Raw genomic sequence first — 15799 nt, 5'->3', positions numbered from 1 at the left:
CAATAATCCCTAAGTTTAAACTAAATACAAGGTATCCTATTACTAACCAGCATCCTAGAAAAATTAATTTTTACCATTTACATAATATTTTATTGATTGTCATGATTACGACAGTAAATTTTCATTAGCATATAATTTGGATATGTTAGAAAAATTTTACATTACAGAAAGGTGATGATAATAGTGACCCTGAAAAACTCGTAATACACAATGTTACTCATGAGGATGAAGCATGGTATACTTGTCTAGCTGGAAATAAGCTGGGTTTAACTTCTTCCAGTGCATACCTGAAAGTGGTGGATAGTGAGTAACATAATCTCTCCTATTAAATATTGATAAAATGTAGCACCTTTATCTCTTTCTTCTTCTGTATATATTTATGTGTATCAATTTATTTTTTAAATAACTTTTTATAATCTATATATCCATTATATCTAGAGTTTGAAACAGAAGAAGCGCCAGCATTCTCATTAAGAGTTTTTGCTGTGGAGAATACCTTTATACTATTTGGTATACTATGCAGTGCCTTTTTTATTGGAACCTTTGTCATGATGTGGGTTTTTCAGAGACTTAAAAGGTTAGTGACTTTAGTTAGCTTTTCTTTCAATAAATTAAATATTGATATATATATTTTCGAATAACCCTTTTGGAGGGTACGATAAATCAACTTCGGTAATGCTTCCTTCGAGCCCACACCTCCTTCATCCTTTGAGAATGTCGCTATATATATATATATATATATATATATATATATATATATATATAGAGAGAGAGAGAGAGAGAGAGAGAGATTTTATGGACTATACAAACAATTAAGTTGCAAAACATCAATTGTTGTCATATTGACTGATCTTCAAGGTCCACAAATATAGATATAAGGAATACCTTAATGGCTTCTACTGTCCCTGTTCTTTTTTTTTGTGTAATAGGGCTATAAATGAAATTTTCCAGCCCTTGGGAACTTCTTTTCTTTTCCATATTAAGTGTTATCAATGTTGAAGTATTCCCTGTCCTCTTCTTTCTTTAACTGCATACTTTTGATTTCCTCCAACTTGTTTTCAAACTCTTCTCACACTTTCATTTTTTATAGCATGACTTTTTCCTTTGTCCTTTTCTTTGTATTTATAGTAGTTCTCAATGTTTTTGTTTGAAGGCAGTGTTTCCAAAACTTTCTTTTCTCATTCCACCTGAATGTTCTTTCTAGTATCTTCCTTACTTTGGTTTTTCCACATACTTCCTCTGCTACATCCAGCTATGTTTGTTTTATTATTAGTTTCTGTTTTATTGTTAGCCAGATTTTCGCTGTTTCATCATATCCTAAATTTGCGTATTGTTAGCAGCTTTTTCATCCTATATACCTCAGCCAATTCTTCAAATTTGTGCCTATAACTTTCATCATAAAGACTTTATTGATCGTTTTTTCTCAATGTATAGGTCTTCTTGAACCTCACCCATTTTCAGTTGTAAATGGTATGTCCCATGTTCTGCTTGTCCCTTGGCTCTAGTGTCCCTTGTTCTCTTAATTTCTTTCTTAATTCATTTGTAGTGTATTTGGCTCTGATAATTTCATGAATTTCCTTGTGGGGGGAAAAAAACTGTTAGCCACTATCATACAATTTGCTAAGAAGAAGTATACAATTCTTTTCCCATTTATCGTTCCTGAAGATTTATTTTTCCATTATTTCTCCTAGTGTTCCAATTGCTCCATGGCATCATTTTATGTCTTTACTGAATCTACCATTGTGGTCACCCATTATGATTGGGATTCCTTTTTGCTATAATCTGTTATCTACTGTAATCCTTCAAAATGGATGTTTTTTTCTTTAATGAGTATTGTACATTCTTTTTACTCTAATTTTAGTTGCTCAATCATAATCCATTTATTTAAGACTTATTGGGATTAGACCCTTGAGTTCAATTAGTGAGCAGTTTCATTTCGTTATTTTTTTAATGTGTTAGAATAATGTTTGTACAAATATAATGATTTATATGAAATAATCATAAGTGATTTTTATTTTATTAATTGTATAATAATATTAATTTGATTGGTAATAATGGAGGTTACCAGAACCTCCCCACGTAAGATTTTATACTTAATAGGAAAAATGGATAACTACTTCCACTTTAATATTTTTCATTTTAATTTTTTTTTCTTGATATCGTGGGAATGTTTATCACAATTAAGTCAGTTCACTTATATATAAAAATAGTACTAAAAGCTTCTGTTAGTTCCTTTAGCTCCTGATTAAATATGTGATGTTTCTTTATATAAGATGTTCAAAATAATATTTTTACAAGTGATATACTAATATTTATGTACAACTAATATATTGATATACCACTGATATTTATATATCAGTTGTTGTTAAAACATGTGTTTGTTAAAGTAAAGGTCATAATAATTATTCACGTTTAATTCAGTTTAATAAAGCCTAGTTTATGGTATTCCTTATTTCATTTTATCAACATGACATCAGATATTATGTACTATGTTGAGTTTTATTACCATAATAGATCTGATAATAGTGAAAAATTTAGAATTCTTCAAGTATTTTTAAGCAGGACAAGATGTTAGAGTTTCAAACTATGTGTTTTGTGGAAAATTGTTTATGATCCAATAGTCAAGACTTATCACTACTGGATAAATACTTTCTATTTGATTTAATATAGTAAGCAGGTGCTCTATTTTGTTTTATCACTCCTCAGATGTGTATGCTATTTCCTAGAATAAGACTTTTTTTTTTTTTAATATCTCAGAAACTATAATATTAAGAAGCAGGAAGCTTTTGAATATTATCAAGGAGCATTCCCTAAAGGCATTAAAAAAAATTGACTTTATCAACTTTAGTTTTCAAAAACGTTTGATAGCTAAAGAGTCCAAATGTTTGGGAATGACACATATATACTATTTCAGGTTTTTTTTTTTTTTTTATCAATTATTATCATGCAGATGGAGTAGAGCACACCATAACAAATTTATAAGGTATTCCCTCTTATAGTTAATGTATTGACTATTAATTATTTTATTCAGGGACAAATTGAAAAAATTGAATGCCATAGAGGCAGAAAGAGCAGCTGCTATCACACAGTGGAGGAAAAAAGTTATAATTGACAAGCAATGTCCCAAAAATGAACAAGATCCATTAGTAAGTATTGATGTAATATTTTAATTTTAAAAAATCTTTATGTTCTAAAGCAGATTTTAAAATTAAATGATTATTACTTATACTGAAAACATTGCTGAGGCATTCAGCAAGAACTACATGTCATTTTAATTAACTTTGTAATCTAATTTTATTGCAGCTGATGCCTTTAGTAAAAATTGAAAAGCATAGGACATTATCTAAAGGTGATAGCATAGAACCAGATTTAGAGTATGAGTTACCTTTAGACTCGGACTGGGAGTTCCCAAGAGAAAATTTAGTTCTTGGTGAAATTTTAGGTGAAGGAGCTTTTGGTAAAGTTGTAAAAGCTGAAGCAGTCGGTGTCATTCAGCCAGGAATTACATCTATTGTAGCTGTCAAAATGTTAAAAGGTTATTTTAATTTATTTATTATGTTATCAAATGATTTATTTATTACTTGAATGGAGCTATAAAATAACGATTAAATGACATTTTTTTCCTATTACAGAAGGTCACACAGATGCGGAAATGACAGATTTAGTTTCTGAGATGGAGATAATTAAGATGGTGGGAAAACATATTAATATTATTAATATGTTAGGGTGTTGTACCCAAGGGGGGCCTTTATATGTATTGGTAGAATTCGCTCGTCATGGAAATCTAAGAGATTTCTTAAGGCAGCATCGTCCTTCTTCTGGTTATGAACCTGCAATCGGTGAAGATATACAGGATAATAGAAATGTGCTAACACAAAAAGACTTAGTGTCTTTTGCTTTCCAGGTTGCTAGAGGAATGCAGTATCTTTCTTCGAGAAGAGTAAGAACATATTTTATAAACTAAATGAAAAAAAATTGAATAATAAATTAATGAAAATGTACCTAACATTCTTTGTAAACTCATTAGTAAATAAAATGGGGCATTCAACATACAATGAAAATATAACTTAACTGGCACAGTGGGTAGAAGTTCTAGAGGAACCTTCTGTTCTAGCTGATGCCCTCTTGGGGGATAAGCAAAATGATGGTTGTATCTGTGCATACACCATGATGATATATGTACTTTCACCATTGGTTTCAGTACTAATACTGTACAGGCTGATATATATGTCTGACCCTACACTGTACTGTATACACAAATGACTGATTTTGAACCTCTTCAGTATAAATAATAACATAATACTGGAATACATATTCTATATGTATAGGATAAAAATATTAAATTTGTATAACCTTAACCTAAATGACATATATTTTATAAAATATGTTGGCTACAATATCAGCAGATAACTTTAATGTTCAATAGAAAAGTTATTTTAACATCTTTAGAATAAATTAATACAGAAGTTTTGCTTAGAAATACGGTTCGTTTGTATTGTTATATGTTGATTCTTCATAGTCAGGATTATAATATTCACCAAAATCTCCTCTAATGTTATTATGAACATTTGGTTCAACAGGAGGTTTAGCAATACTTGTTGTACTACTAAATCCCTTTTTCTTTCCGAGTCTCTTCTTCTTCTTAGCTCCAGTATATTCCTCAATTTTTGCTTCACAATCCATATCATTTTCACCAACATCCCAATTAGAGTCATGTGTATTTAATCCAAGGTATTCTTCATCTTTGGTGTAGAAATTTTCAATGAAATGTTTTTTCATCTTCCGATCCAGTTTTTCTGTGCTAATATCTTCTATTTCTTCATCAACACCAACTCCATAGTCTTTGATAAACACAGATGTTTCATTTTTAACTGAATCAGGGATAAGCTTAACATCTTGACCCCAGTAATCTATGTCTGAGACTGCATAAACTATATCGTCATCATCTGAAGTATGTTGTTGATCTGGTGTTTCTTGTTCTATTAGTACAGGAACTTTTTCTTCAGTGTCTTCATGAATTTCTTCTGTGCTTCCTTCCTGAGAGAAGATGACATCATCTTCCATTTCAAATTCTTTCATTTCTTCAGAAACCAGCTTTTCTTTTTTAAGTGATCTGTTTTTTACAAATAAAGCAGGCTTTTAGACAAAAAGTTTGACCTTTTACGATATTTCTTTAATGCTTGTTCATTCCTATGAAGGTTATTCCTTCTTTCAAATGACAAAAGCATTTGCTTTACCTCACTAAATTTAATATTCCTATTAACTAAAATAGCGATGACAACAGGATCTTAATAGGGTGGTAAGCCTTCAATGATATAGCTTACTAATTCTCTGTCTGTTAGGGATTCACCCAGTTGAGCTATCTCCTGAACTAAACATTGAAACCTTATAAGATATTCATCCAATGTTTCACCAGTGTTTTTCCTGATTTTGGTCAATTCCATCACTTTTTCTTCGGGAACGCCCTCAAACCTTTCTCTTAATTTTTCTAAACCCTTTTTGAAGTTTTTTCCACCTCTAATCAATGGCAATATATCATCACTGACTGTTAAAATAATAATAGAGAGTACCTACTTGTTTTGTTTTTTTCAAGCTGCATCTGCTTCAGTCGGTAGATCTTTTTCAGTAATTTCTTCGTATAGGTCCTTTGCTTAAATACGCTTCAATTTTTATCAACCAGATCCCGTAATTTTATGTAGCAAGCTTTTCAATGTTAAATCCTGCGGCGTCCATGTCCTTTGTGTTTTGATTTCGGCAGTTAGTCCCAAATAAAATCACAAAGCTTAAATATCTGTTAATATACGTAAATAACTCTCGTCACTTAACCCTTTCATGCACTAAACCATGCTCTGCTACCAAACTGTTATGGAATTTAGGGAGGGTTTTATAAACAAAGGCAATGAGAGTGTGTTTACACCAATACACGCCATGACAGACTGTTCTAGACCCAAAGGGACACCAAGCTATCCCCTGCCAGAGCAGTGTCGCCATATTTTACAAACAAAATAATAAAACCTATTTTCTATAACATTATATTTTGGAAACACAAAACAAATTTTACTTATTGAATAACTTTTATTAGTTTTTATATTTCTTGTACCTTGCTGATCCACCTTGAGTACTAATTTTTGGTTGAAAGTGATGAGGCATACTTCTTTTATAAGTTTTGAAAGAGTATAATTTATTGAAATTCATACATAGTAAGAGTAAACAATCAACAAATGTCACAATAGAAAAATAATGAATACATAGTCATTCTAATTATCTACTTTATTTGCAAATGATCATAATCTCTTAACTCCAACAGACAAATCCCTCTCATAAGAGGGATTCCTATGCTGTGAATAGCACGTTAACATCGTAACTGCCTCATCCCCAGGTTATTTAAACAAATACTTTTAGCATTTTCAGTAACAGTATTATACAATAAAATATATTTTTAAGTAATTTTTTCCTGCATATATTTATAAATATTCATTTTATAATAAAATTATCTGTACACATTCAAATGTATTAAAATCTTCTTTTACAGTGTGTACACAGAGATCTAGCTGCCAGAAATGTTCTTGTTAGTGACAATTATGTTCTTAAAATAGCTGATTTTGGATTAGCTCGAGATGTTCATAGCAATGATTATTATAGGAAAAAAACTGATGGAAGATTGCCTGTAAAATGGATGGCACCCGAATGTTTATTTCACAGAGTGTACACTAGCCAAAGTGATGTGTTAGTATAATTTATCATTGGACACCTTATTTTCTCATTTTTTAAATATTTCTATTTTTGTAAATTACAGCTTAAATTTTGAGCAAAATGTTAATATTATTATTTTATATTACAATGAATGACCTCACTATAAAAATATCAATTAATAAGCACTCTAAAATTATTAAATTGTTCCTTTCATCTTCTTTCACAACCTACATGTAAGCTTATATCCTCTGTTATATTCCCTCATCTTAATTGTAGTTGTGTTGTGTTCGGTAGTTTCTCAATTGTACAGGAGAACAAATTATGAACTGCTTTGATTTTGATACCCCTCATAATAATAAGTGTTCTCATAAATTCCATCTTTAGAATGAGTTAAAGTTGCTCTGTTCCTCCACCTTTAGATAATATTTCTTGAATCCTACCTATACCAAATCAACAATTTCTAGCATCTTTTCCACATTTACAGCTCCTACAATTCAAATCCTCAGTCCATTCATAGGAAACAAGATCCAATCATTCTGACCTCTACACCCATTCCAAAAAAAAAACAGTTAAACTTTCTTTTTTACCCAACTCCACTACCATCTATAATTCTCTCCCTCCTATTATTCATCATCCATCTTCCTTTTCTTCTTTTAAATCCCTCCTTTTCCAATATCACCTCACATCCCAAACATACACTCTATAAGCAATATTATTTATTTTTATGTCAAATTTTCATTAAATGGGAATAATAGCCTTTTTTTTTATCACGTATCGGCTATTAAGGACCACATCAATATCTATGGTTAAGCTTCTTTGGGAGTCTTGATTTTCTTTCTTCCCATCTCAGTTCCTCGACTGCCTTTCTTTTCTTTCTTCGGACCACTTCGTATACCTTTTTTTTCCTCTTCCAATATTGGTGAGATTTTTCAATCTTTTCCTGTACGTATATCTATCTAGACAGTCGGTATCTGAAATTTTTAAGTCCCTTTAATTCCTCTCTCATTTGCCTTGTGTATCCTCCCATGTTTTTGTAGCTAAAAATTGTTTTAAAGATCTTCTTATTCAATCTTTCCTACTAAATCCTCTTCATGTGCCCATAGAACATCAGCCATCTGATTCTCGTCGTGGTTTCCAGGTCTTCGATTTTTCTGTAGATCTCTTCATTAGATCTTAGGCTGTAACCTTCTTGTGTTTTCCTGGGCCCATAGATTTTTCTTAAGAACCTCCTCTCTATTTTTAGCAGCTTTTCCAAGTTGGGTAAGCATGTGATCTCCATACCGTATAAAATCACTGGCCTTATCACAATATTGTACTGCCTTAACTTTGCATTGGAGGAGGGGTTCTTCTTATTGTAAGTTTTAGCTGTTTGAAAGCTTAAATTTTCTAATTTGGTGGTTTTCTCTCGGATGCTCTCTTTCACAGAACCAGTGTGACAAATTATTTCCCCCAAGTATTTAAATTTTCTGGTTACTTTTATTTTTCCATATTCAGTATTTACTATTTTTTTCTTGAAATTTACTTCAGTAATCATGAGTTCTGTTTTTTCAGATGATATTTGTAGGCCTGCTTTTTCTGCTATTATTTGTAGGGTATTTATTTGACTAATAGCCTCTTCCTCTGATTCTGCCAACAGTGTGAGATCATAAGCAAATGCCAAACAACTCACTTTTATATGATGGTTTTTGTTCCCTACTATGGCTCCTTTTATTAACCATGAGTTATTTTTTTTCCAGAATTCCTTCATGATTTTATTCAGGACTATGTTGAAAAGTATTGAGGACAAGTCGTTGCCTTGTCTTAGTTCTGTTTTTATCTGAAAAGGTTTTCTTATAAGACCCTGAAATTTCACTTTAGATTTTATATCTGTCAGAGTCAGTTTTATCGGATTTTTGGTTTTCTGGTCTACTCCATACTCTTTCAGGATTTCCAGTAGGGTTTCCCTATCCACAGAATTTTAGGCCTTTTTTAAGTCAACAAATGAAATGTAAAGATTTTTCTTTTTGGTAGTATAGTATTTTATGAGCAGTTTAAGGCTTACAATTTGCTTCTGACAGGACCTTGCTTTTCTATAGCCCCCTTGGTACTCTCCTATTTTGTGATCTATTTGTAATTCCAGTCTATTCAGCAGGACTTTAGAGAAGATTTCATATGTAACTGATAGTAGAGAAATTGCTCTATAGTTATTAACATTGATTTTCGACCCTTTTTTATATAAAGGATGTATTAAGGTGGTTTTCCCCATTCTTCTGGTATTTTTTCATTCTCCCAAATGTCCATAAGCATTTCCATGAGTCATCACTCATCAACTTCCACATTTCTGCTAGGACGCCGTCTTCACCAGAGGCCTTATTATTTTTAAGTGATTTTATTACTTTCTCTATTTCTTCTTCATCTGGTGGGTTTGAATCTATGTTTTGTGGGGTGTTTTCCTCTATCATCAATTTCTCATTAGGTTTTTCACAGTTTAGGAGGTTTTCGAAATATTCTGCTAGAATTTCATAGTTTTCTTCATTGTTTAGGGCTAGATTCCGTCTTTTCTCTGCATTACCAGTCCTGGGGAGGGGATGTACCCTTTAATTTTTCCCTTGAATGTCTTGTAAAAGAGTTTAGTTTCATTCCTCTTGAAATTTTCCTCCATTTCTGCCAGTTGTTTGTTGTGGAATTTTCTTCTTGATGTTATCATTATTTTGCGTGCTTCTTTTCTTACCTTTTTATATTCCTCTAGATTTTTCGAGGTTTTGTGATGGTTCCATGATTTCCATGCTTCCAGCCTTTCCCTAATGTCATTTTCGCATTCTATGTTCCACCATACTTTCTTCTTGTAGAAGTGTTGTGGTGCCAGCTCTCTTGCAACTCCTGTTAAATTTTATGTTAATTCTTCCCAATTTTCTGGTGTTTTTACTTTTTCTCTCTATTCCTGTCCCTTTTCTTTTACTAGAACTCCTCTATCCACTGATATTGCTTTTTTCTTAGGTTCAGTTCTGGTAGTATTTCTAGCAGGTATAAAATTCATCTTAATTTGAGCAGGGAATCATCTTACTTCTTGCCTGGGGGTCCCTTGACGATTCTAAAACCATCCGATTCTATGGTTTCTGTGTCTGAGTACCTGGTTTCTTGTAGGCCCATTACTAATATTTTTGGTCTCTTTAGTTCTGTTGTGAGCTGTTTTAATTTTCCTACCTGAATTTGGGAGTTTATGTTGTATGTTCTAAAATAGTACTTGTTTTTGGGTTTGAACTTCTGTGTAGTGTACTTGTGGTGCTCCGATTCACCGTATTTTAGCTTTTTACTTTCAGGCACCCTGGAATCTGATCGACCGACTTTGTCTTCAAGGTCGCCAATTTTTGGTGAGAAGCTTCTTCGTGATATAAGAGTTTTTATAGTCGGGTTGTGCTCATTGGTGTATATATTTCTCTGTATGCTATATTATATTTAGTGTGTACCTTTTTCATTGTTTTTCTTTCACTTCTATCACCAGAATTCCTTTTATGCTACTTTCTTGTTTATTTATATAATGTATTTACTGAGTTATTTTTACTAAGTTAGTTTTTCCCAGGTATGTTTTTTTTTATTGGTATATTTTTTGTAATTATAAAGGGACCTAGTCCCAGAATAAAGTTCTTTTTCTATTCTGTATTTATTTTTAGATGGTCATATGGTGTTTTATTGTGGGAGATTATGACACTAGGAGGGACACCATATCCTTCTGTTCCAAGTATGGAGAAATTGTTCCATTTATTACGAACAGGACACAGGATGGAAAAGCCACCATGTTGCTCATTAGAAATGTAAGGATAAAGCAACTGTTGATATATTCATTTTTAAATCTATGAATTATATGTAATTTGCCAGAACTACTTTTGCTGTTTGAAGAAAAAGTTATTTTTAACATTACCATTTGTAAATGTAAATCATATTAAAAATCTTGTGATCAGTAATTCACTAGAACGTTTATTTATTATTCTTTTTTACTAGTATATGTTACATTTTAGTTACATGATGATGCGGCAATGTTGGTGCTATCAACCTAAAGAACGGCCATCATTTTCGAAACTAGTTGAAAGTCTAGATAGTATACTTATGGAAACTGCAAATGAGGTAAAAATGAATCAAATATACTTTTTTTTTAGTTTTGGTTAGTAAATAAACAGTAAAAATTAGCATAAAGTACAAATTAAAATTACATATCGTGTGGGGTAAAAACATTATTATTATTTAAGTGTTCTAAACTTTAGAGATAGAATGTGTTATTGAAAACTGTTGTCCTTAAAATTTTTTTTATTTCTTTTTTGAGACACGAGCTTGATTTCTGGGACTCTTTAGAATTTTGAAAGAGATTAAGGCAGCGATTCTCAACTTTTTTTTATCACAGCCACTATTAATAATTTGAAAATTTTGTAGGACATTAATAATAAGTTAATTATATGTGTCTGTATGTCTGCATGTGTGGATATGCATTTTTTGTGTATTTATGAGTATAAATGTGTGGAATCATCTGTTATAAATAACAGGTGACTAAAAAAACAAACAAAAAAAAAAACAGAAGGATATAAAATTATGAGTATCTATGAATAAAACTAATGTTTATTTTTTTTTGTTTTGTTTTAAAGGAATACCTGGATCTAAGTTTACCTCAGTTGGCTACACCTCCATCCAGTCTTGAATCTAGCATAGAACAGTTCCCCTATCTTCTTTAAGCTGCCTGTAATATTGATGTGTTATAAGTACAAATCATCATAAGTTATTTTTATTTTTTTCTAATCTGCAAGATTAATGTATTTATATTAGTTTAATTCCATTTGTATAAACAGTCTGTAAGTTGTAAATTTTGTTATTAGAAGAAAATTCTTCTGTACTGTAAATACATCTTGTATATTTTATAAATAGTTTTAAACATTTATTATTGTCTTTAAATGTGATCCTTTAGATATATTTTTTATTTTTGTCATTGTTGTACTTAATAAATAAAAGCTATTGAATTATGTTTAATAATTGTAGATACAAAATACCCCTACATATTCTAAATAATATAGCTCCAGTTCATTGTTGACTGCTTGTATAATCATTTCCAGAAATGTATAGTTTAGTAAATACACTATTATTATAAAGTTTGGTGGAAAAGTTCGTACATGAAAGGGAGGAAAATTGAAAATTTTCATTTAATGAAATGAATATATGATCTTTATTCTGGGACCAAGTCCCCTAAGAACAAAAACAATGGAAGTAAATGATTGCTTATGGTCTAGCTATGAAGTTCAAAATATCAGATTGTCTATAAATTTCATATTTGTAGATGAAGATTAAAGGAGGTGAAGAAATAGCTGATATTTGAAGTAAGTCTGACATTACAAATAAAAATTATTAAAATGGATAGAGTGGAATAAACACCACCAAAACCACATTAAAAGATATTGAAAAGAGGTATGGTCAAGGTAGTTGGTGATTGGCTTATTCATCTGAAGGTTTAGCTAAATTTAAAAAGATAGAAATGGGTCCGAAGGGTGAAACTTTTAATAGAGAAGAAACTTCTTTCAAAAGATGTATTACAATCTTTCTTGAGGAGATGGAAAGATGTCACTTTGGAGGGAAAACTTTTATATATATGTAGAAGAATACCAAAATGACAGGGAGTCAAAGTTTAATGTTTGGGGACAGAAGAGAGTAGGTCAGCAGGATTAATATGCAGGCAATAAGAATTTTTGTAGTCAAAGGGTGCTTTAGGAACAGATGAAGGTAAGACAATATTTACTGGAGTATGAGAAATAGGACTGGTAAAATTAGAGTTCAGTTCATCAGAAGAAACAATGTAATCATTGATAGATTTAGATAAACTGATAGGAGTTTAGAGAACAGAGTTTTCTAAGAACCTTCCACTTCGATCTAGGATCAGGAGCTTGGGAAAGAGAACTATGGAAGAATGGTGCCTGAAGACTGTGTATTGAAGATTAAGATTGATTTTGAGGAACTTACTTGAAAAATAGTCTTGTGAAATTTGAGTGCGGTGAAATTCCTTCTTGGCAGCGTCTCTTCTTTTCATCAGGTCCTTTATTTCTGAGGTGATCCTATGAATAGGGTTGTTGGAAGGTAGTGGTTTAAAAAAGAGCATGATGGTTAAGGAAAGACAAGATATTTTCTGACAGACAATCTACCATTTCATCTATCTTTAGATGAATTTTTAGAATGAATTCTCTTGAAGAAGGTGTAAGTAGATTCTAATTAATAGGATAATGAACTAAGGAAAGCATTCATATTTTCATTATTTAATTGATTGAGACTTTGCCAAAAACTTTTTAAACTTTGTGGTTAGGATGAGAGTAGGAATATTATCAGACTTGGACAAAATCATGAGATGAAAGGAAAAGTACTGGATGTTGGGATGAGGGCAGTCAATTTTGAACTAAATCAAATATTAGGTTTAGCAACGTATCCGAGCACTTTGTATGACATGTGGATTAGAAGGATGAAATGAATAAATCAAGGGAATAGAGAAGATCAACAAGGTAGGAATTACCAGGAGAGACCAAAAGTAAATTGGTATTAAAATCCCCAGGCATGATTATGTCACTTATTGAAGAGAACAACATAAGTGAAGGTGAAACATTCCAAGGAGAGTTAAAATTGAATATAAACTATGAAAAATAGGAGAGAGAATGAGTCAGTAGAAATTTCAGGAAACTTATATTCTAGATGAGAAAAAACAGAGGATGGAGATCTGTGAAGGATTGTAACTTTTAGACAGTCATGAAAAAACAAGCCCACAACCACACCAGTTCCACCAACTTGATCATGGCAAATAAGAATGTAACCAGGAATGAACATATGTGGGGAGGGAATATGAGGTTCAAGTCAGGTTTTGGATACATCAATGATCTGAAAAAAGTTATAGTGAAAATAATGAAAAAATTCTTCAAAATGTGCAAGGAGTAATTGAGAGTTAACATGACAGGTTAGGAGAATATTTGTCATATTGTGAAAAAGAGGGATATAGAATATGAAAGGATAAAAGAATTTGAATTCAAAAATTGAACCTAATTTGAAAAAAAAAACTGTGTATAGATATTGTGCAAAGTGAAAAACTAAAATAAATTACTGTCTAACACTAAAAGGAAGATGGTCTGGGTGCAGTCAATGAAAAAACTCAAATAGTAATAAAACTATTTAAAGTGTTTTATTGTTTCGTTAATAAAAGCCAATGTTTCGTTCCATGTGAATAAAGCCCTGCAGTGTGGGACGAAATGTTGGCTCACATTAATTAGTTTAATTACTATTTCAATTTTTTATTTGACCACACCCGGACCATCTTCCTTTTAAAATAAACTACGAAAATTTAGATTTTCCACTGAAACAACAGTGATACAATACAAAGAAATAATAATCCATATTATTGCATGGCTTTAAAGTCTACTACTTCATTAATAATAGCAGCTGGTAGGCCATCGTCATGCCAGCAACAGACCCATCCTCTGATAAACTAAACATACTTCACTTCCTGGTGGCCTTCTGCTGCTTTACAGCAAGTAAAAGCAAAGGTAGTCTGGAATTATCTACTCACTGACATAGATTATTTCCTCACTTTACAAGCCTATATTTCTGATATTTATTTCTTTTACATGTATATATAAATTTTACTCTGTTTCAAAGAAACTTTGATTACTTTATTTACTACCATCACACATCTTGGACTATTACTTTAGTCTCATTTGTTTTTGATACCTCCTTTTTACTATTTGATATTGCTTTGCTTAATCGAGATGTTTCATTATTATTATTTTTTTATGGTGTGAATCTGTGTAAATAAAGAATCTGGTGCAGTGCATGCATTAAACTACTTTCACTTATAATAAAAATTCATATTTTAGGGTTTCTTGAGGTGAAAATAGCAAATATCAACTCTGCTGTGTACATATGAATGTATTAGAACAGATTGAGTTGTCTCAGCTCTTTCCACTGTGAACTCTGGTCTCTGTTTTTCTTTTTTTTCCCCCTTAAGTCATTGATCAAATTCTTTGATATTTTTATTTATCCATTGTTTATTATTGATAATACGGAGAACTTGGTTATTTATTTTAAATAAACAAAATTAAAGGTACTCCTTCTTTGGTGTTCTTCCCTTAGATGGTCAAGTCAGAAATCAAAATAAGGAATTTGGTGTTTCTCCTGAGGTCCTCCATGCTTCCATAGACCTTTCTTTGCACCTCAGTTGGAGAGGGCTACATCAGTCTTCTTTGCTCAGAAAATAGCTTGCACGTTAAGAATATCTGCTCAGCATTTTGTTCACCTTCACTACACTCGCAGAGAGGACTGAATCCAATATGGAGCTTTTGGAAGAGGTGGGCTCTGAGACAGTTGGGCCCCATTCATAAGTGAAAAATGAGGACCTGTTCTCGTCAAGTGAGATGGTGGATGACTTTTCCGGTGTCGTGATGTGAGTGGCTCCTGATTCATTGTTGCCTAATGGTGGCTATATTAAGCATCTTTACTTCATCAAGGCTGAGGTTGAACTGCATTCCCAAGGCACCATCCTTAGCCATCTGGCCTGCCCTCTCGTTTCCAACTAGGCTATAGTGTCCAGGGATCCATTGCAGGATGGCTCTTTTATGTAAGACCATCAGGCTTGCAAGTTCCTTGGCAAGTTTTCTCAGGTGTTTTCGCCAATTTGACTTAAGGGTCTGCAACACTGAAACTACAACAGTAAGGAACTCAGTTTTTGAGTTTTCTGGCCTCTTTAGTGTCCTAAGCAGCTTCAACACTTTATAGATAGATAGCTTCTTGACAGCCCGATAATTAAAAGAAGCAAAGCCAGTTGGAACAGCCTTTTTAATAATGTTCCCTGCAGAAAACTGTAAATGGGCCCTCCAGTTATTATTGCATTTGTGGCTCCTCAGGAATTTTTTTCCTTGCTTGTTATACCAGGGACGGAATTTGCAGTTTTAGAGATTTACGCCAAGAGGGCTGCTCCTAACAATTATTTGTTCTGTTTTAAGGTATTTGTTGAAGTGTGATATAAAAATTCATTTTTTATTGCATACAAGTTGCTCTGTGGCAAACAGTGAAGATATTGATTGTAGTTCACTTGCTGTTATGTTCTTTGTTTGGCTACAAG

At 32.0% G+C, this 15799-nt stretch overlaps 1 protein-coding gene across 1 annotated transcript in view; it reads left to right on the top strand.

Moving 5' to 3' along the window:
- The window catches only part of LOC106689173 (fibroblast growth factor receptor homolog 1), a 66038-nt gene extending 54401 nt beyond the window's left edge, over positions 1 to 11637 (top strand). The window contains exons 11-19 of the mRNA XM_014434032.3: positions 168 to 303; positions 439 to 577; positions 3032 to 3146; positions 3304 to 3535; positions 3633 to 3940; positions 6533 to 6726; positions 10344 to 10484; positions 10689 to 10794; positions 11307 to 11637. Coding sequence (XP_014289518.1) covers positions 168 to 303; positions 439 to 577; positions 3032 to 3146; positions 3304 to 3535; positions 3633 to 3940; positions 6533 to 6726; positions 10344 to 10484; positions 10689 to 10794; positions 11307 to 11393 — 1458 coding nt within the window. The 3' untranslated portion in view covers positions 11394 to 11637. The remainder of the gene's footprint in view (positions 1 to 167; positions 304 to 438; positions 578 to 3031; positions 3147 to 3303; positions 3536 to 3632; positions 3941 to 6532; positions 6727 to 10343; positions 10485 to 10688; positions 10795 to 11306) is intronic.
- The last annotated feature ends 4162 nt before the right edge of the window (positions 11638 to 15799 follow it).

This window comes from Halyomorpha halys, unplaced genomic scaffold (genome assembly GCF_000696795.3).
Source record: "Halyomorpha halys isolate HHAL.00 unplaced genomic scaffold, Hhal_1.1 Scaffold1288.1, whole genome shotgun sequence".
NCBI classification, from domain to species: domain Eukaryota; kingdom Metazoa; phylum Arthropoda; class Insecta; order Hemiptera; family Pentatomidae; genus Halyomorpha; species Halyomorpha halys.
The sequence above is the reverse complement of the archived record's forward strand: the minus strand, read 5'-3'. Positions and strand labels throughout refer to the sequence as shown.